This window comes from Nomascus leucogenys, chromosome 4 (genome assembly GCF_006542625.1).
Source record: "Nomascus leucogenys isolate Asia chromosome 4, Asia_NLE_v1, whole genome shotgun sequence".
Taxonomy (NCBI): Eukaryota; Metazoa; Chordata; class Mammalia; order Primates; family Hylobatidae; genus Nomascus; species Nomascus leucogenys.
Window position 1 is genome coordinate 54,494,999 of NC_044384.1, and position 22,417 is coordinate 54,517,415.

Genomic DNA, 22,417 nt, shown 5'->3' on the forward strand with positions numbered 1-22,417 from the left:
AGTTTATAATAGCTCATAAGGTATAAATCACAGCCTCTTTTTTTTTTTTTTTTCTCTGATCTTTCATTATACAAATTTGTGCCTTATCTTACAGGATTTTTCTTTTTTTAAAATTTCTCTTTTCCTGAGTCATCATGTTACCAAGGCAGTTGTTTTGAAAATGCTTTCTTATCTTCCTAAGTGGGATCATTTCTTACAAATGTGGACTTTCCACTTATTTGTTAGCTAGGAAAGAAAAGAAAAAAATCTGTTTTCATTTGTTTTCAAATTATTTTTCTCTTTATTTTAATGGCAGCTTGATTCCCAGTTTGACAACCATTGGGAGCTGCTGAAGGGGAAAAAGAAAGAAAAACCCCAACATTTTTTCATGTTCCTGGGTGAAATAAATCTGTTTAGTGGAATATTAAATGCCCAAAATGTTTTGATTAATTTTGACAAACTTTAGACAAATCCAATTATCCTTGTCTATCAAATATATGATTGCAGTTAAGGAGAGGAATTTCCTAAATTTAAAAAAAAAAAAGAATAAAGAAAGAAAAAAGCAAGTCCAAAGTCACTAGTAAAGAGAATTGAGTGATAATATTGTATTGATTTTTGTGAATGAGGTTGGGGTTTACCTTCTCAAAATGTGAAAGTGAGTATTGCTACATTGCAGCAAGCCAGTGTTTCCTGATTCAAACAAAACACTTTCCCCCCAAGCTAATGCCTCAGCAATTGTTGAGATAGTTAACTTTAGGTGTCCAATTCAGAAATGTTGCAATTTGATTGGCACTGTCTAAAATGGCTGAAAAGATACAAACAGTTGGTGTAAGTATTAGTATGATATCGTTAATACAAAGGCATTTAGCCCCAGATTTTTCTTTGCTTGGGGAAACTAATGCTTTCTAGCTGTGCTACTAAGACTACATAGACTTATTTAGTAAAGAGGAGCCAGACTCTTTCGCAAATGTCCAAATGTCTAAATCCTAGGTTCAAAAATTGGTTTTATTTCTTATTGTACCTGTTTTGTCTGAGAAGCAGTTTTCAGTATACCTGGTCATTATGTACTAAAGACTACACATAAATGTTTTCAAATAATTTGTTTTCCTCCAGAGTGGATTTCTTTTTTAGCAGTTTTAAAGTTGCTTTATTATTGAGAAATTAGTGCTTGATTAGCTGGATATTAAAAATATTTGTGTGTAGTATCTTTCTTATGTAAAATGGAAGAAGGCAGTCCTTGAGGCTCGGTTTAAGATTGAGCATGGAATTACAGAAGCTGGTTTTGTTTCTTTTTGTAGGAAGTTAGAGACTATATGAGATTCAAGTGTGTCATTGTTGAATCTGAAGGCATCAGGGTAGTTGGAAGAGTGAGGCATTTCAAATCTGGCAAGAAGAAAGGCTCATGCCAAAGCAAAACAAAATAAAAACAACAAGGTTACAAAAAGACACTGGGTATTTTACTTTAAGCCTTTCATCTAGAAAAAGCTTCAGCAGGGTACTTTTTTCTTTCTTTATTAGCGTAGGTGATTTTGAGTTTGTGTACCCATTTTACCCTTGTGTCATCTCTTTCCCCTGCTGCCCTGTCACATTCTTTGTGGTTTCTTACCGTATTTTCTTTTAGGAGAAGGCTGTGTGCACCTTTTAAAACAAGCATTTTAAATTTATTGGAGTTTTATGTTATTAAAAGTAGTAGTCTGGTGTTTTGACTTTGTCTTATGAAAAGAATCATGAACTCCAAGTAAAATCGTGTTAACTTACTTAAACTAATGGTTAATGATATATTTAAAGAAGAAATAAGAAAGAGATATTAGAATCAATGTCTCTTTTGGTTTTCAGTTTAATTTTATACTTACTCTTCTTTGGCATTGTGCGTGCTTAAAATAAAGCTAAAGTTAAAGGAGTCTTACCAAAGATCTTTGAAGTCCTAAGAAGTGTCATTGGGGCCCCTGGAAACCTCTGGTACTAGGTTAAAAAGTTAGCCGGTGGCTGAGCACGGTGGCTCACGCCTGTAATCCCAGCACTTTGGGTGGTTGAGGCAGGAGGATCATTAGGTCAAGAGATCGAGACCATCCTGGCCAACATGGTGAAACCCTGTTTCTACTAAAAAAATATAAAAATTAGCTGGGCGTGGTGGCGCGGGCCTGTAGTCCCAGCTACTTGAGAGGCTGAGGCAGGAGTATCACTTGAACCTGGGAGGCAGAAGTTGCAGTGAGCTGAGATCGCACCACTATACTCCAGCCTGGCGACAGAGTGAGACTCTGTCTCAAAAAAAAAAAAAAAAAAAAAAGGTGGTGTGATTTTTCTGCCCAGTTTTTCTCCAGCTTTGGCACTTCTTTGTCACTATTTAGGTAAGTGAGAATATGGGTAAAAGACAAAACCTGGATGTGAAGATAGTGAGAAAAGCATGCTCCTGTCTAGGAATGGCTCCACCAAGCCTGATACCTGGCAAACACTGAGACAGCTCTCCACTTTCCTCTCCTCACCATTCATCCAGATCCTGTTTCCCTAGTAGCTCCCAGAACCATTATTTCCTTTCTGCCATTGACTTAGTTTTCACTTTCTACTTACTTCCTAGTTTACCTTGTAGCCTCTGGATTGGTCTCTTTGCTTCCAGGTCTGATCTTTGTCCATGCCATCCTCTCAGTTACTAGTGGAGCATCTTTGTAAAATGTCAATCAGATAATTCACTCCCCTACTTAAAATCCATCAGTGATTTCTCATAGCAGTGAGGTTAACATCTGGACATTTTGCTCACGGGAGTTCCTTTGTGCTCTAGCCGCTTTTCCAGCCTGGTCTCTGCCGCTGCCCTACTGTCTTTCTGGTCTATCTCCCCCCACCCCCGCCCCCCCCATTTGAATAGCAACACAGGTACTTGCATTTCTTTGAAGTCATCATGTTGTTTTATGTATCTGCGGCCTTACCTATGTTTCTATTGCCTGGAGAGCCGTGTTCTTGTTCCCAGTGCTGTGTGGCCTTCAAAATGTAGCCCAAGCTGCTCTTCTTGGGATAAAATTTCCCTGCCCCGATTTAGATGCCCCTCCATCTTAGTACTTATCCCTCTTGCTGTAGTCATTAACTTACTCTTCTCTCTCTCTCCTTGTGCCTGTCAGGCCTTCTCATGAAATGACATATGCAGAAAAGTGATAAGTTTCAAATGGCAAACTTGGGTAAATGGACAAAATCACACAAGGCCAGGGAAGACAGACTTGCAGTTTCCAGTCACTCCAAGCTGTGCCTGGTCACCTTGAGGATCAGTATCCCAAAACGCTTGAACTCGCTTTTGACCCACCAGTTGGGAAGCTGCAGCAAATTGCAAACTTCTTGGGACAGTAATTTGGACGTTGTATCTCCAGGGCCTTAATCAACTGGCTATTAACCACATAGGTGCTCAAGAAATGTTTGCTTACTGAAGTTGTGACAAGGCAGCCATAGAAATTCATTGTGAAGTTAAACGACTTTAAGGTTGGAATATGTTAGTAAATAGTTACAAACTACTGTTTGTATTAAAGTTGGAGTACTGAAGTTGCTTCCTTCCATTGTGTCTTTCTTTTACCAAATTTCATGTTAAAGATAAAGGGGGAATAGGCCAGTGCAATGGCTCAGCCTGTAATCCCAGCACTTTGGGAGGCTGAGGCTGGCAGATCACGAGCTCAGGAGATTGAGACCACCCTGGCTAACACGGTGAAACCTGGTCTCTACTAAAAATACAAAAAATTAGCCAGGCATGGTGGCACGTGCCTGTAATCCCAGCTACTCAGGAGGCCGAGGCAGGAGAATCGCTTGAACCTGGGAGGCGGAGGTTGCAGTGAGCCGAGATCATGCCACTGCCCTCTGGCCTGAGCCAAACAGGGAGACTCTGTCTCAAAAAAAAAAAAAAAAAAAAATATAAAGGGAGAATAATGGAAGAAAGAAACTTGGGTATATCTTTCTGATTAGAAGAGAAGAAACTTTTTATTTTGTTGCAAAGTGTGCAAGTGAATGCGTGTGTGTGTGTGTGTGTGTGTGTGTGTGTGTGTTTAACCTCCCCTAAGGCTAATTTCCTCCCATTCGGCATCCTCCTTCAAGGAATTTCACTGTAGATAGTGGTAATAAATTCACAATTGGCATGTTCTCCTGCATAACAGTACATCTGTGATATTTCTCTTTGGTCTTCAAGGACTGTGATAGACCTGTAGAACAACCAAGCAAAACCACAGAAAGTCTAAACTTCAACAGTGCGATTTTGTTTAATACAGAGATCATTCTTTCTATCTGAGAAGATTTTATAGACAAAGGAAAGAACAAATAGATGACAGGTTCCTTTTTTTCTTCTATAAAACAATTTAAGAACTTTCAGAGAATAGAGTGGTTAGAAAATAAACATTGCAGAAAGAGGTAAAAGGAGCACATTCTTATCCGTGACCACAGGAGCTCTTTGGACCGGTTGGTGCCCAGCCAGGTCTCTGCCTGGGATGCCCATCATAATCCTGCTAAGTTGAGGCCGATGTGGTTCCAGGGATGCTCAGCCCTTAGCCACCCCATCGATTGCTTTTGTTTGTTTGTTTTTGTTGTGTTTGTTTACCTTTAGTTGACAGTAATAAAAAAAATGAGGCAGCAGACCAGCAGGCGAGTGCGGGACAGACGGCTGCACAGTCTGGCAATGCTGTCTTCCTTCATTAGAGCCTGCTTGCTATTTTATAACAGTGTGCGATTTATTTCCCCTAAATCTGTTTTTGTCTTATGGGATTTCAAGTTAGAATGCATATCTAGAGCCCAGAAAGCACAAAATAATGATCCCGCCCTTTGGTTTTTGAAAACTAGGAAGGCTTTCTGCTTCTTGTTAACTCTTTGTAGCCTGAAGGTAACTTTTTCTCTGTTCTTAAAAAGTATAAACATAAATCAGGGATTATGATTTGAACATACTTGTAGGGGAGGAGTGCTTTCAGATATGGTTTATTTTAAACAGATACTCTCTGATTTTCTTTTTAGGTGTGGGACTTCTAAATATATCATGAAACCTAGAAGGCTAGTTGTGAGTACACGTATGAACTTTAAATACAACATCATTAGATAGTTAATTACATTTAGCACAAGATAGTTGTTAACCTGAGATGCATCATTTGCAGTGATTTGGGGAGATTTTGGTATGGAATGCATTAATCTGAATTATTTGTTTACTTATTTAGCATAGAATTCCTGGATATGTGACATGGGTTATAATGCCTTTTTATTTTCAGACAATATCCGTGAAAGAAAACTTGGGCAGCTTTCTAAAGTCTCAAAAACCCTCTATTTTTATGAGTTCACTAGCAGTGTAGTGTTGGGGCCACTTTTTCTTTAATTTTTTTTGTAACAGTTTTAGGCTATTGAGATTCTGGAGGTCATGGTCATCACAGTAAAGCTAAGACTTGTTTTTTTCAGACAGTATGTATTTTTTAGTTGGTAGTCTCTTGAAGTCACTGGGCACTGTGTGGGTTGACTTAAGATTGAGTAATTCACTCCATGGCTGTTTAATTTGGTGAAAAGCTGGCTATGATCAGAGAACAAACTGTTAGGAAGTGGTCCAGTTTTAAGTTTGCGTGAGTATATAAGTGGAGTATTTTGGGTTCATTCATCTCTTGCCAGTCTTAGTTGTTAAGTAATCTTCTTGCATTCATATTTACATCATGCTCAGAATCTTGTGTTTCTGCCACTCATAAAAACTGACTCTGGTTTTTAAGGTAGAGCTTCATGCTTGGAATTAACCAGGAAAGCCTCATTTATATCTCCAGCAAGAGGGACAGAGGGCCTGCACTGTGTACTTGCTGCCAGAAGTTTTTATAGTAATACTTTGTATCTAGGCTCTGGCTCTTACCATTAAATGTGCTTTTTATAGAGTACCAAGTTATAAATGTAGTGCAGCTACGGCATATTAATCTTACTGCAGAGATTTAATGAGGCAGTTGTTTTGCGATGGACACTATTGGGAGCAGAGAGCGACAGAGTTTTACTTTACCACTGAGCTGCAGAAATATTCCTTGCCTGGTAATAATTATAACCACATGATCTCTTAGTTTTTCTTTCTTTTGCCAGTGCTTTTCCATGCAAAAGTGGCTTGGAAGGAGGTCCATTTTGAGGCAGTGAAATGGATTGGAAATTGGGCTGTTTTCTCAGTAGTTTGACATTTTAGCTTTGATCAGGCATGGGATCCTTGTTGCACAGAGAGAAATATGTAAGATGAGTTTCAAGAATACAGATAGTCTTTGCCAGTCCACTGAGATGGCTTTTAGATATTCATTACTTTTACTTGACTTTTATATAGGTTATAAAAAGCAAATGTGGTGAAACCTCATTTTTACATGGACAGAATAGAATTTCTGCTGGTTGGCCTTAAACTGATCCCACACTTGAAATTAATTGAAGTCCATGGGTTTATTGCCTCCAACACTTTTAAGCCAGTGCAATTTTTCATTTTCCCCACAGTTGTAATTTTATTAAAGCAAGTTATAGCAATAACAATTCTTATGAAGAGGAGGATGAGACGAAGAAAAGAACCACCTGCCAGAGAACATAATCAGGGAAAAGAATGCATCTTTTACATTCCTATTTATAAGTAATGTTAACAAAATTGGAAACAGAAAGCTGCCACTTACTTTTGTAATAATAATTGTGCGTGTGTTCCAAAATTCAGCATTTTATCCAATCAGAACGATATAAATCCAGTGTCCCACAGCACCCTTTTCAGAGGATGAGGTGGAAAGTTGGTTGAGGAGGTGAGATCATTTGTGCTGAATGCAACATGTTTGGGCAGCATCATTTAGGGTAGGGGGAGAGAGAGTGGTGCCTGCAGCTATGGCACAGTTTGTAGTTGCAGTGTAGAGAGTTTGGAGATATTTTAAAATATCACCCTTTGCGTGGATTTATAGCACAACAATGGAGTTGGAAGAACAATGATCCTTCCTGCAGTAGTGCTGGGGGCAGGGCAATACTTACAGGCATGGACCTTGTATTTATAACCCCTTAGGCTGAAGTCAGAGGTTTGAATGGCTAGCAGAGTGATACAATTATTTTTTATGATTGGATCTCAAAGGACTTTATAAAAACTACATCACTAAGTCCATGTGCAATTATTGAAGTGTAGCCACCTGTGGGAAAGAAATGGTTGACAGTGTAAGCTTTCTAGAATCTTCCTACATCAACTGGCATTAGGGATGCAAACCCCCAGCACAAATAAACACATCTTTTGAATGGGCAAAAAAGAGTTTTTCATGAAAGTGGAGGCTAGAAAAATCTTACAAGGAGAGAGACCGAGATTCCAGTACTCATTACACCAAGGCATCATAGGCTATAATCGAACCCGCTTCCCAGAGGGTCCCTCTTAAGTGTTGACCTAAAAACAAATTCGCCAGTTGGCTGGAGCATGCATCCTAAAGTTGCAGCAGAAGTGAATAAGCTTGACTGACTTCAGTCCCTGAAGGGTTCTATCTGTAAATGCAGAAGTGGAAGCAAAACTATTTTTTATTAGTCTTAAAATGACCCTTATTTTAATAACTAGCCACAGTGTTGGAAGCATGGACTGGGGTCGGTTCTTCAGCTTTTGAGAGCAAAGCCATCATGCATTCTTCTATGTTTGCATTTTTGATATTGGATTCATGGAAAGTGTCCATATTCTTGAATAATAAGGAAAGTGAGTTTTTATCATTGTTCTCTGTATAGTACTTAAAGTATTCACAGAGTCTCCTTATTTAAAAACAAACAGGTCTGCAAACTGGATGTGTAGCATTTAAATAATCATATTAAAATTCAGACCTAACAGCGACATTTCCCTGAGTACTATCAGTTTTTTTGAGAAACTAGAAACTCATGCTAAACAACCAAGAGTATTCATGAGTGCATACTGCCTTCCAATAAGTGTTTTAATGGTGTGGGGGTCAATTTGCCATAGTTGGGACAGTTATTTATTTTCCTGAATTGCTGTCTAGTTTGGCAGTATTTCATCACTTGGTTTTAGTTTGTTGGAGATCTTTGAATCATTGCCATTTTTTTTTTTTTTTGCATCTGTCGCCCCAGATGAAATATTTGAGAGAAGCAAACCCAAATGTGGTGGGTCCTATAGTATCAGCTTTGGAAAATGTAGGCATGCTGGTGCTTTTTACTTTAGAGTAACTGGTCTGTTCCTGTTTGCAGAAAAAATACCGGTAAAGGACTTTTAAAGGTAGTCTCTATTTTTTTCTCCTTCCCTTTCTCGCCATCACTAAATAATATTTACAAAGCACTCACCTGAATGTAGAACTGTGCTCAGCAGAGTACAAGACAAATGCAAAATCCCTGTGATTACTCCCCCAGGAATGAGCAGTCTAAATCCTGGTATACTGATATGGGCACTGTGTAGAATGTTGAGATAATAATTTTCCAGATGGCAAATCAGCCCAAATTACCAATGTACTTAAACAGTGTGTTCTTTTTGAAAAAACCCAACAAACAAAACTACGTGCTCTTTGAGATGGGAATTTTGCTTTTTTTTAAGAACCCAAGAGATTGTCAGATACATGGTGATAGAAGTTGATTTTGGCATATGTGAATCATTGGAAGGGTGGTGATATAGTTGTTTACTGAAGATGTGAAGAAAGGCTCTAGAACAACTGCCAGACAAAAAAGGGAGTATAAGTGACTTGTAGAAGAAGCATTCATAGAAACGTGCTATGTGCAACATAGCAGAAAACAATCTCAGAGAGCAGGATATTGGTGTGGTGGCGTTTATGGACTTTTTTGAGAAATACTTGGTTATTTTTGATTCTGTGGATTCTTGATTGTAACATTTAATGAAATATTTAAAGTGTTAAATAGCTGGGCATGGCAGTGTGTGTCTGTGGTCCCAACTACTTGGGAGGCTGAGGCAGGAGGATTGCTTGAGGCCAGAAGTTGGAGGCTGCAGTGAGCTGTGATAGTGCCTATGAATAGCCACTGCACCTCTGCTTGGGCCACCTAGTAAGACCCATCTCTAAAAAGCAAAATTAAAAACATCGAATATATTTATATTTAAATTATCATATTTATTGTAGCCATTAAAAGTAATATTGTAGTCATATAAAAACGTGGCTACAGATAATGCCTTACGTATTTCTTAGGTATCTTGATACAGTTATTTTGTAACCATTTCATTGACTAGTCAAGGCCTTATAGAAAATAGAAATCTCTAGTTTAATTTTACTGTATTTTGAGATACAGTTTATTTATGACTTTGGAGGACTTTTTGCTACTGGAAATCAGTGACCCATAAATTCAGTCACTGATTGTATTATCCCATTATCTTAATTTCCCCCAAAGAGATACTCTTCTGCCCCCTCCCCACACAGTTCCTTTCTTCCTCCCTCTTTGGGAGGAAATGACTCAAAGGACAGTGTAACTAATCAAAAAGCATTTATTGAGCTCTAAGTAAAAGCATTCCACGTGCTTTTCTCTCCCTGCACCCCTGCACCTCTCCCTGCTGTTTGTGTATCATTTTTAGGGTGAAAATTGAACTATTTTTAGTTTTTACAACATTTAGCTTTTCAACATTGGTAATGCCAACTCAAGTTGTTGACTTCATTATTATTTATAATTGTTTTTCATATATCTTATTTCACTTTTTTGGATAATTTTGAAAACAAGAGACATACATTTACACTTGAGTTTGCGTTTGTAAGAATGTTTTGCTATGTGATACAGCTTATTTTGCTATCGCTGTCTAACAAATAATGGAGTAGCTGTGTGTTTTGACCAGTTTATAAGTAAAGGTCAATTTTGTGCCTATGGTAATTGGCTTAGCTTATTCTAGACTTTTGGCTAATTCTTGTAATTTCCCATGAAAGAGTATATTTAGCAGAAAAAGAGTTCATTCTTAAGCACAGTGGGTTTTCTTTTTTTTTTTGCATTGGAGACTGTTTAATTTTAAAAGTGATTTATCTCTCTTAAGCAAAAACTAAAAGGCTGTGAAAAACATGGCAATGTCAGTCTTAAGAGTGGGTGAGTGATTTGATGGGAGAGAGAGGAAAAGGGCTACATGGTGGGGAAAGGGAAGAAGGCCTTTGATAGTCACTAACTGAATAATTTTAGGAGAGGCTCACTTTTGAGTCTCCTGTAATAGAATCTGCAATGAAGCCCTCCTATTGCAACTTCAAGGAAAATGGTGTTTCTGTTTTTGGTAGCAAGAAGATTAAATGTTACTTTAAAAGAACCTGTCTTTAAACCCCATACTTACAGTGTTGATATTTTTCAGACCCCAACTGTAAACTTGAAGACAAGACTGAAGATGGAGAGGCACTAGATTGTAAGAAGAGGCCGGAAGACGGGGAGGAGTTGGAAGACGAAGCCGTGCACAGCTGTGACAGCTGCCTCCAGGTGTTTGAATCGCTGAGCGATATCACAGAACACAAGATTAATCAATGTCAACTGACAGGTAAACAATACTTATCACTTTTTTGTCTTCTTGTACTGTTCTATTTCTGAGTTTTTCAGTTTGTTCCTTTATGTGTTTTTCTCTTCAAATTATTTTATTCCTACGCTTGAATACCTAGCTAACTCTAGAGGTGCTTTTGAAAGAATTCTGAGATGGTTGTTTGGCGTAACCTCAGTGTCACAGCCCTCTTAGATTTTGAGATGCACCTAGATGTTAATAGCTAATGAGTGTATTTTCTTTTTTACTTATTTTTACATGCTGCCATTTAGGAGCAGAACATGAATATTGGATGACTAATATATTTTAAAAATCCTTTGAATACCTTTTCAAAGACAGCATGAGAAATGAACGTGTTAGCTTAGATAACACTTCTTGAAGGAAACTTTTTCTGATCTCCCTCTGCCTGAGTTAGCCACATTTTTTGTGTTCCCATAAAGTTCCATACTTATCCTTGAGCACCACAGTTCTCACTGGGTATGTTCATTTTTCCGTCTCACTCATTAGACTGAAAGCTCATGGATGGCCGAAAATGTGTCTTATTCATTCTCACATTATCTAAGCCTAGCACAATACCTGGCCTATAGTAGGTACCCATTAAGGCTGGCAAGTTATTCTGCTATGCAGTTCCTTGGAAGAGTCAGATTTAAAGTAACATGTTGCATAGCATGTTTGATGTAATGGCTAAATAAAACTGGGACTCAGTTTACCAAATATCTACCCCCTTTCAAATATGTCCTACAAGAATGCATCTATGAGCCTGGGTAGGGCATTTTAGATAGAAGTCTGTAAGATACACATCATTCTACTCTTCCTGTTTGAAGCTGACGCCACTCTTATGTGTGCGTGTGTATGTGTGTGTCTCTCTTTCTCTGCCTCTTATTTTCCCAGCACAAACCTTTCTTCAATTAAGCGAGTATGCGAAATGTGTTTACTGGACAAGTGGTTCTCTGACTGTTTTCCACAGCATATTCATATTTTTATAAGATTTTAAAGTGTGTTCTATTTTAACAAGGTTTTCTGAATGGATTATTGTGGAATGTTGGATTAAATCCATTAAATAGACTTCTTTATTAAAAGTGCCTTGTGGCTCTTCTCTTCAAAGAGGGATTACAGTGAGCAAGTTTATTAGGCCCCAGAATCATCTTCCTTTCAGAAAACCCATAAACATTTTCTGGAACTGAAGTTTGAGAATCGATGTTGCTTATATAAATATTGGCCATACATATATATTTTACAGTTTATATATGCTTCTAGGGAGCAACTTTTATTTTGATACAATTCCAAACATACAGAAAACTTGGAAAAATAATATAAGGAACTTCCATATCATTTACTTGATTCACCAGTTGCTTACATTTTTCTCCATTTACTTTATTATTCTCTTTTTCTCTCCTATAGCATCTCTTTCTTAATCATTTGAGAGAAAGTTGGAGACATCACACCTCTATACGTATATCCTTTGTATTTCTGAAGAACAAATCTATTCTCTTACATATCTATAGTATACTTACTGAAACTGAGAAAGTTAGCCTTTAGGCCAGGCGCGGTGGCTCACACCTGTAATCCTAGCACTTTGGGAGGCCGAGGCAGGTGGATCATCTGAGGTCAGGAGTTCAAGACCAGCCTGACCAACATGGTGAAACCCCATCTCTAATAAAAATAAAAATTAGCTGTGCGTGGTGGCACGTGCCTGTAATCCCAGCTACTCGGGAGGCTAAGGCAGGAGAATTGCTTGAACCTGAGAGGCGGAGGTTGCAGTGAGCCGAGATCACGCCATTGCACTCCAGCCTGGGCAACAAGAACGAAACTCTGTCTCAAAAAAAAAAAAGGAAAGTTAACCTTTAACACAAATAGGTACTACCTAATTCACAATCCATATTTAAATTTCAGCAGTTGTCTTAATAATGTCTTTGGTAGCTATTTTTTCCCCTCATCCACAATTCAGGATCATGCATAACATTTAACTGTCATCTCTTTTACCTCCTTTAACCTGGAATGTTCTCTCAGCCTCTCTTTGTCTTTCCTGACCATGACATTTTTGAAGAGAAGCTACCAATTAGTTTACAAAGTACCCATCAATTTGGGTTTGTCTGATGTTTCCCAAGGATTAAATTCAGGTTACATAGGCTCCTGTAGTATTCAGGCTCCAAAGGAGCCTGAATCACCAAAGAAGTGATATTGCACCCTTCTCAGTGCATGGGATCAGGAAGTACATGATGTTAGTTTGTTACGATGTTGATGTTGTTAACAATGAATATTCGTTTAAGGTGGTATCTGCCAACAGTTTCCATTATAAAGTTACCATTTTCTCTTTGTATATGGTTAATAATTCGTGGGAAGATAACTTTGATACTATATAAATATCCACATATTTGTAAAATGTTTACCCACTGTTTCTTTTCTTTTTTTTTTTTTTTTTGTGATGGAGTCTTGCTCTGTTGCCCAGGCTGGAGTGCAGTGGCGTGATCTCTGCTCAGTGCAACCTCTGCCTCCTGGGTTCAAGCGATTCTCCTGCCTTAGCCTCCCAAGTAGCTGGGACTACAGGTGCATACCACCACGCCCAGCTAACTTTTTGTACTTTTTAGTAGAGACAGGGTTTTGCCATGTTGCCATGTTGATCACGCTGGTCTCAAACTCCTGGCCTCAAGTGATCCGCCTGCCTCGGCCTCCCAAAGTGTTGGGATTATAGGCGTGAGCCACCACGCTCAGCCGTACTCACTGTTTTTATGTCTATTGCAAGTTCATAATTTATCTATTTGTTAGCCTACTGTAATATTCTTTCTTATTCATTTATTTGTATATTCATGTTACTGTCATCTTTTGGGTTATTTTATTCAATGGGTCATAATTCATTACTCTCATTTTATTGATACCCAGATTGCCATAGATCTAGCCAATGGGAGTCCCTTCAAACAGGATCCTGTATGTGTTTAATATGCCTCCATCATTATTTGAGAACTTTAGTTTTTGATGCAAATAGATGCTCCAGAATCATCATGGTCTTTTCTTGTCCTAGTCCTGCAGTCAGCCAGCAATTTTTCTTTTCTTTTCTTTTTTTTTCTCCTGGTTCTTTATGAGGACAAAGGTATTTGGAGACCAAGATATGGATACTATGTATGCTCAATGCTATAGGTATACCATTACTTATAGACTTCAGTAGACAGAAGTAGGAAATGTACATGCATACTTACTAGAATATATAATACACTCATAATATGGTTCATAAAATTCACACATATACAAGTATATGCACATATGTGTATTTTTCTCTATCCAATAAAAACCATATGTTCATATTGATACCTCCCATTCAATTCAGTATCTCAGGTACATCCTAGTCTTCTTCCTTTGTATATTTCTACTGCCTTCTTTAACAGAGAAACCTGGCTTCCATTATCCTTATTAATATGTTTACTTATTTGCTTGAACCTAGAATATACAGTAAGTAGTTTCAAAATTGCTTACTGATACCACCATGATAGGCAAACTGAGTTTAATATTTGTTTATAATTGTTAATGCTGTAATTTTTAGTGCAACATTTACATACAGTGAAATTCATAAATTATAAGTACATAATTTGGTGAATTTTGGCAAAATAAATACACCTATCTGACATGTCCGTCTTAAGATATAATTTCTTTCATCCCAGAAAGTTCCCTCACGCTTCTTTCTGATCAATAATGCTCCACTAGATGTAACCAGTTTTTGAGTTGTTTTAACCGTAGATTCATGTTACCTATTCTAGAACTTCTTGTAAATGAAATTGTATAGCATGCAGCCTTTTTTGGTGTGTCCAGCTTATTTTGTTCAGCATAATATCTATGAGATCCATTCATATTGTTGTGTATGTAAGTAGTGTGTTTCTTTTTATTGCTGTGTGATATTCCATTATATGAACATATTATTATTTGTTTTACATTCTCTTGTTAGTGAATACTTTGATTATTTTTAGTTTTTGAGTTTTATGAATAAAGTTCATAATAGTCAACCTTCGATATGGATCTTTTTGTGGACATATGTTTTATTTCTCTCATTAGGAATAGAATTGCTGGGTCATTGGGTGAAGGGCATGAGATATGCTATGTTTAATCTCTATTAGAAACTTCCAAACCCTTTTTCAAAAACTCCCACCCGCAGTAGATGAGAGTTCTGGTTGTCGTACGTGCTTGCCAACATTTATATTGTCCATCTTTAATTTTGACATTCTGTTGGGCATTTATTGGTATTTTTTGTGGATTTTCTAGCTCATATATATTTAGTTGACTTCATTTAAGATGTATTTTTCCTAGAACATATCATTTTGGGAAAATCCCATTAAATGCAGATAATTAGTAAGATGCTATTTTCAGTAGAATAACTGGTGCTTTAAACAAAGCTTTGCTCATGTAGAATCAGCACTAACATTAGGATAAAGACATGAGAACTTCAGCGTGCCCACTGGACTGACATGACAGTGTATATTCATCTAGCAAGAAATCGTGTCTTTGGTAGGAGTGAGTCCTGTCTCATGTTTTTTTGTTTTTTTTTTTCCTCATGTTAAAAGTCATTTTAAAATATATATAATTTAGAAAACAACCTTCAAGTTCTACTTGGTGAGTGGTTAATTTTTACTGAGTGCCTGCCCTATAGTTATTCTTATGTTCAGCTCTATAAAACTGAATCGAAGCAAAAGGCATTATTCTTGTCTCATACAACTTTAATAATACATGTGCAGGAAGTGCTGAATTTTCCACACATGGTATGGCAAAGATTATGAGTTAAATTTTTTAAAAAACTGATAAAATGTTTGGTTTATTTTGGTCTGAAGCTTTCTGAAAGTAGGGAATCTGTTCTGTGGTCACATACTACAGCAGGTTAGTCAAAGGTAGAAAAGTAGAGGCTGGGCGTCATGGCTCATGTCTGTAATCCCAGCACTTTGGGAGGTTGAGGTGGGCAGATCACCTGAGGTCAGGAGTTTGAGACTAGCCTGGCCAAAATGGTGAAACCCGTCTCTACTAAAAATACAAAAAAGTTAGCAGGACGTAGTGGCGCACGCCTGTAGTCACAGCTCCTTGGGAGGCTGAGGCAGGAGAATCGCTTGAACCCAGGAGGCGGAGGTTGCAGTGAGCTGATATCGTGTCATTGCTCTCTAGCCTGGGCGACAAGAGTGAAACTCTGTCTCAAAAAAAAAAAAAAAAAAAAAAAAAAAAAGGAGAGTCTTAGTTGCCACTTGTTGAAGCGCATGTCCAGAGAGAGTTATCTGATGGGTCTTGTTTTCCTGTTTATTGTTGTTCAGGATGATTTCTTTGGGACGGTGGTAGATTTGGGAGGCAAAGTATAAGTGGAGGCCAAGGAGGAAGCAAAAAAAAGGGAGAAATGAAATCAGGAACGATCCATGTTTGTTGAAGGTGTTAATGGTGAAGCTTGAGTTGGCTGAAGGTTGCCCTCCAGTCTGATCTGGAAAAGATTAAAGACACTTGGAAGCATTTTAATTAAAAAAGTAATATGATGCTTTTGCTTTCTTGCTTGGTTAAAGCCTTTTAGTGTAAGTTGGGAGGTCTGACAGTTCCAGTGTTTGCTTCCCACTGGTTGAATTCTCTCTTCTTGCTGCTTCCCCACCCCCCAGCCCCAGCTGACAAAGTGCTGGATTTAGCAAAGGAAGGTATTTTTATATATACTTTTTTTTTTTTTTTTGCCTCTTGGTTTTATTACTTTTTTCTTTCCTTGTTTTGTTTTTTTTTTTTTAATTCGTTTTGCCTTTTAACTTCATTCAGCCCCATTTGCATCTTTGCTGATTTTCCTCTAATTCTGGTCCTTTCTCCAAGATTCTTAATTTCCCTGTCCATATTTTCTCCTTTCCTTTCTCCCTGCCCGTTCCATGGTCTTATCTTGCTGCTTTCTCAATTTATTCTTTGTTCCTTGTGGATTCCCTTCTATTAATCTTGAAGTCGTTACTGACATGTTTGGCCCTACCCAGCTAGACCACTGCCTGAAGACTTTTTGATGAACAATCTGTGTAAAGAAAGAGGGAATCCTGAGCAGTGTGCTAGAGGGTTAATTATAGAGTACGATTAGAGGTGAAAGCTATCTTACAACTTGTTGATTTGCAAAATAACAGAAAAGGGATATATTCTATGTTCTGATGCCTATATGGGTTACTCATGAGAGAGCCATAAAAACCCTGTCTTAGTTTCTTCCCTTCTTTTAACTGAGGGTTTTCTTGGTAACTTAATATCTGTTCCTTTGGTGACTTTCATCCCCAAGGGTGATGCACATTCCTTGGAGAGACTGCCTTGATGAAAACCTATTCACTCTGTATCAAAAGTCTTGAAACTGAGCCAAGGCCAAACTAAGCCTTTGGAGATGAAGGTCAAATACAGAAGTACAAGATGATCAATTCTAGACCCAGATTTGAAAGTCAGCTACAAGATTATGTGCCAGGTCAAATAATGATTAGCTGTCCATGTGGACTGAAATTTTAGACAGTGGATCCTGCAGGGATAAAGAAAATGCGAGTGTCACACACAGCTCATGGAGTCTGTCACTGAGAGGATATTCTAGAATTTGGATAGTTTTCTGGACAAGCATCCTTGATCTAAGAAAGAACAGAACAGCCCCTGAAGATAGCAAAGGGCGTGGTGACACTCATAGATGAGTTCTCTCTCCTTTGTCTCATGGTGCAATTTTCCTGGAGTCTACAGTCCAACATGTATAAGTAAGTTATGTATCATCCCTGCTTGAAGGAATAGGGGGAAAGGTGAAAGTAAAATTTAATCCCTCTCTTCAATTTTAGCAATAGATGGAAACCACCTGTCTTGCCCTAGCCTTGTTGTCTTTTTCCTGGAGGCTAAGAAGGCAGGGGAATCAACACTCTAATGCCGTTGGGACTCTGATGCAGAAGACAGATTATCAAAATATATATTTAAAGAAGGAAAAGCACAGAGAACCTCTCATTTTACTAATCCACAAACCCTATCATTTCTTGCCAATTCCCTCAGGGGGTGGGGAGGGCTGGAAGCCAGAGGGGTCTCATCACACTGCTCAACAAAGATTTAATAGCAGGGTGCTATGGGGAAGGCTGAGATTACAGAGACTTTGTTATGCTTACAAAAGTGAGTAAGAACTAGCATTGTAAATCATCAAAACTAAGCTACACTTAACAGGATAAATGTGTAAAGTGCATTTGGTAATACTCTATGCTTGTTGTTCTGAGTCATTTTTCTCTTCTCTCCTGCTAATTTGCAAACTTGAGTTGTCTGTTAAGTGTTCTTTCACATCATTAATGTGAATTGCCTGGGCGTAATTGCAGAAGAAACTAAATAGCATTGTGTTAGTTCTTAACCCTCTGGTCTACCATACTATTGGTAGATGAGTGTGTAGAAATATGTGTGGTAGTAATTCTGCTGTAGCTTTGGGGAACATATTTGTAGACCATATATATAAAGCCCTACCCAGGGTTGTGGCTTCTTTACAAATATTCTTCCTGTTCACATTTTTTAGGAAAATGAACTGAATTGATGAATGGATGTTGTTCATCAGTGTAAAGTAGTACGTCCATTTAATTTTGTTTTAAATCTTATGAAACTTCCTGGAAGCCTCATACAATTTTTGTGAGCTGAAAACTTTTAGACATCTGGAATATCCTTATTATTTGGCCAAATAATTTTTTTAAATGTGAAAGTGAGTATACATGTGTCATATGGTTGTGGCAAATTAAAGATTGGTTCATTCCAATGAACAATAAAGTGCTCTAACAGCTAGTTCTGTTGGCAGTGGGAATAAGGGAGATGAGTAGTTTACAGAATGAAGCATCGTTTTCATAAAAGCAGATTGAAACTGCTTAGAACCTTTTGCTGTTTTCCTTATCAAACCATTAGTTGAAATAAATTACATGAAATAAGTGTGATATTTCAACTTTTTAGTTCATATTAATTAGGCTTAAGGCATTATAAGTTTTATTTGCATATTTCTATATTAATTTCTATATTAATTCATTATTCATACTTTGTTATTAATCTTTTGTTATTAATTTATGTTTCTATATTAATTAGGTTTAAGGGACTATATGTTTTATTTTCCTGTTTCCTTCCATTTTGATCAGTTCCTCATTTTGTACCTAAAGTATGTCTTTTTTTAGCCTACTTCATTCTCCAAATCTCCCTAAGCCCCCAAAATGCAGTTTCATGGCCTCAATAGATTCCATTCTCCAGCCCGTCTCTATATGCATTTTACTTTTAGACTAGTGATTTCTAAATGCACTGTCATAATATGTATTTACTAATACATTACATACATACATGCATTGTACAACATTCACAAAAATAGAAATTAAAAAATTAGGTAAAGATGAAATAAACAGGGTTTAAAAATAATTTTATGTTATTTTGAAGTCCTGGTCCATGTTTGTTTATTTTGGTAATTCATTTTAATGACTGTTAAAACTGAAAAAAATACTTCACAAAACCTCCAGAGAGAATGTGTGTTATTCTTTCCCATGAGGTTGTTATCAGTGGTGGGTATAAGTTCATATTTCAAAGAACTTTCCCGATAATCTCACTTCTGTGCTTTTGTTTTGCCAACTTTCAGTCAGCTCTGATGAAACTCTTTCTCCCCCTCCCCTTTCCCTTTCATATGGTAGGTGACAGGAGCTTTTACTTGGTGTGGAAGGGCCAGATTTGCCGTTTTCTTGTTGATTACTTGTGCTTGACTATCAATATCCTGCAGTTTTTTTTGCAGAAAAGTTTTAAAAATCAGTTGTCAAAATTTGAGGATTTTGCATGAATTAGATTAGTTAAAATTAAATATGCTGATCCGTAATTCCAGTTTGCTGGACACTGTAGACTGCATTAGTATGAGATGGGATAAAAGGGGCTGGAGAAGCCAGCCCACCCAGCTGACTGGAGTACTGTTTATCTCATTGCTCTCAGGAAGGTCTGGTTAGTACCTGGATGGCTATTTCTGATTGGTGTCTGTTCTGATTGGTTTCTAACTATTCAGAGTATCCTCTCTCCTGCAGGATAATATACCCTGTACTTCAGAGACCACTGTTCTTGACTATCACTTATTTAATGAGGTGAAAAACAGCTCACCAAATCTTTGCTCCTCTCAGTTTTAGAGAAAGTGGTGGGGCTGAGTGTGTCACTTTGTTCAACTGTCAGGGCTCTGACCAAGTTCTTCCGTGCAGTTACCAAAGACAAAGTGACCATCCATAGTTGGTTACGACTTCTGAACTGTAGGCTCAGTATGCTTCCTTTTCCGGTTTTGGAGGTAAGGTCAGTTCATTCATTACCTAGTATACAAGCTTTGTTATTTCCACATTGATTTTGCTGCAGCAGAAGTTTTTGAATATTAGTACCTGGTCTGCCATTCTCTTCTTGATATATTTGTAAAATTTGCTACCACAACATGGATATAAAATAATTATTTTTAGATCTGTTATCTTCCCAAAGCTCTTTGAATGCTTGTGGGTATTGTAATTGGTATTTATGAAAGGACTGTCTGTACTGATGAATATGCTTTTCCAGTATAAGTGATGATCTGTTACATTAATTAACTTATTAAAATTAAAAAGTTTGGATTTTGAAAGGGTAATATAAGAAATATTTCTCTGTAATTTTGATGTCCATATTTTTACTTTTAGCTTGCTTGAATAACTTCTGACTCACAAGAAAGCTACTGATCATGAATGAAAAGTTCTTGAAGGATGTAATCTCCTAGAAATAGAAAATAAATGGGTGTATTCACTTTAATTTTTACAAGTAAAACCTAAGTGGAGAATATCTTATATTAGTTATAACTGTATTCATAAATCACCTGTTTCTTGACTAATTTGAGTTTTTAAAAATTAAGTCTTTTGAAATGAATAGAATTCAAGAAGAAAATTAGCATTATTTGTCTGTAAATTGTTTTGCCTTAGTTGTATAATTAATAATGAATATATAATGATCTAACTGTGGTTTCAGGATTCATTTGCCAAAAATTGTAAATAAAATGTCAAGAACACAAGCCATGGGAGAATATCTTCAAGAATTTCTCCCCTGTCCTTGATGGTCATTGATGGTAATTAAAGCTGTCAGTTTGTCCCTGTGGAGAAGTATAAAAATTATAAATGAAGAGCTCTATTTGGGATGTGGAGACAGTGGGGTCTCTTTTGTGGGGAAGACGAATTAAAAGAGACCCACTATTTCTTAGGCCCTCTGCAGTCATTTGGTCTATCTTGTAAGCACCAATGTTTAGCTATTTGGATACAGTTGTGTGCACATAAGAGCTCTGCCACATTTAACATGTTTTCAAATGTGAAATTCAACATGATAAAACTTAAGATGTTGAATTTTTTTTTTTTACATTTTTGCTTGACTCATGTTGTTTTTCACATTCTCTACTTAGGATGCTCGTGACCTTTATCTGTTTCCTTTTATAAGGAGTGGGTTACTAAAAAAGCTGTTAAAAGTAGACTATTTCCACACCCTTCTCTTTGTGCTAAGTCTGTGTTTGGGGATCTTGTCTTTAGGGAATGGTAGCAATGTCACAGAGATCTATGACCTCTTAATAGGTCTTGGGAGGGGTCGGCAGGAATCATTCTACACTGTGCCTCAGGGCTTAGTTCCTTTAAACTTCAAGGAATTGGACTGGAACTCTTCACTCCTCCTTTCTTTCGGTTTTACCTTCAGGGGAAATTGATCGATTAGAGGTGATTATTCCACAAACTCTGAACCCTTTCCCCATCTTTGTTCCAACTGGAGCTTCTCAAAGTTTAAAGTGATTGTGTCTCCTGGGTGAATTGTAGAATGAATTTAAGTAGGTTATTGGGCAGAACTCTTTGAACACACATTAAAAGTGCTAAAAAATATATTTGGAACAGAAGAAAATATTTGAAGCAAAAGGGTAAGAAAACATTCGTTTCAATATAATTATAATGTAATTATATGGGTTATTTTTGAGCAAAAGATTAGCTGTTAGAATGTAGAATCATAGTGCTTCAAACTAAGAAAATAACAGAGTCAATGCAACAAATGGGCAAATGTTCAAAATCTGAAGGGTGAGTAAGAACCCAATAGGACCAAAGATAATCATAAGTGATTGGGCGTGTATATGTCTTCTGTTAAACACAGCAATATTCTATTAATTGATGGCTTTCATTATTGTTTTCTAACTTAACAAGAAAGGATATATACCTATTCTGTTTTGTTTTCTTTGCATGTATAATATATATGCCTTATGGACACTATATCATATTTGAAATATATTTAATACCACATCAATTTAATCTTTTCCCTCCCTCTTTTTTTTTGTTTTGTGTTTTAAATCTGACTCTTAGACTCTACCTACTCACAGAGCAGAATTAGCTCCCCCTGGTGACGAAATAAAAATGTAGACAAGGATGTTTGGGGTCATGAGCTTCGTTAACTTCAGCCTTTAAATGCATAATTAATATTAGTATGTGTATAGTAGGCATGTACACTGAACTGTTTTTCAAGTAAAAACTCCAATTAGTCTTGAGAAATGTTGATTTTAATGTCAGTTTATCTAAGTAATGAAGACTCATCCATCTTGTGTGGCTTTCTTGGAGTTGTGCCCATTTTGATGACCTCAGACATCTTGGTTTTCGGCTGTGGGAGATACTAGAATAGGAGGTAGATATTCAGATCTCTTGTGAACTAGGAACTGGTTATAAAAGCAGAAAATAAAAGTAAGAGCAGCCATCAACTTACCTATCTCTATCATTCTTGCAAAATAGACTGTTATAGAAAAGATTGTCATTGTTAAAAAAAATTTAAAAGAAATATTGTTTTAGAAAAAGCACTATTATACATTCAAGCACTAAGATTTTTTTTTGGTTGTACCAACAAAACATTTTTCCATGTAATTTATGAATTATTTAAAGTGTATATTTTTTATTACTCAGATTCCCTTTAAACTTAACTTTTTCTGTTTTATAAAACTGTTCCCCCTCATAATTAAATTATCAGGTTGACAGACTCTTGAGAATGCTTTTTTAATCTTTTTAAAAAGAAATCTGTCAAATCTATTATATACTTACTATTTCTTATACCTAATTTTAT

General features: G+C 37.0%; 1 protein-coding gene across 6 annotated transcripts in view; it reads left to right on the forward strand.

The window, feature by feature from the left end:
* The window catches only part of ZNF521 (zinc finger protein 521), a 290,706-nt gene that overhangs the window by 19,852 nt on the left and 248,437 nt on the right, over positions 1-22,417 (forward strand). For 5 of the 6 annotated variants that reach the window (XM_003261988.2, XM_030810627.1, XM_030810630.1 and 2 more), the window contains one exon: positions 10,196-10,375. In XM_003261988.2, coding sequence (XP_003262036.1) covers positions 10,196-10,375 — 180 coding nt within the window. Of the gene's footprint in view, positions 1-4,947; positions 4,991-10,195; positions 10,376-22,417 lie in introns of all 6 variants that reach the window. The other variant, XM_030810628.1, reaches the window with a different exon arrangement.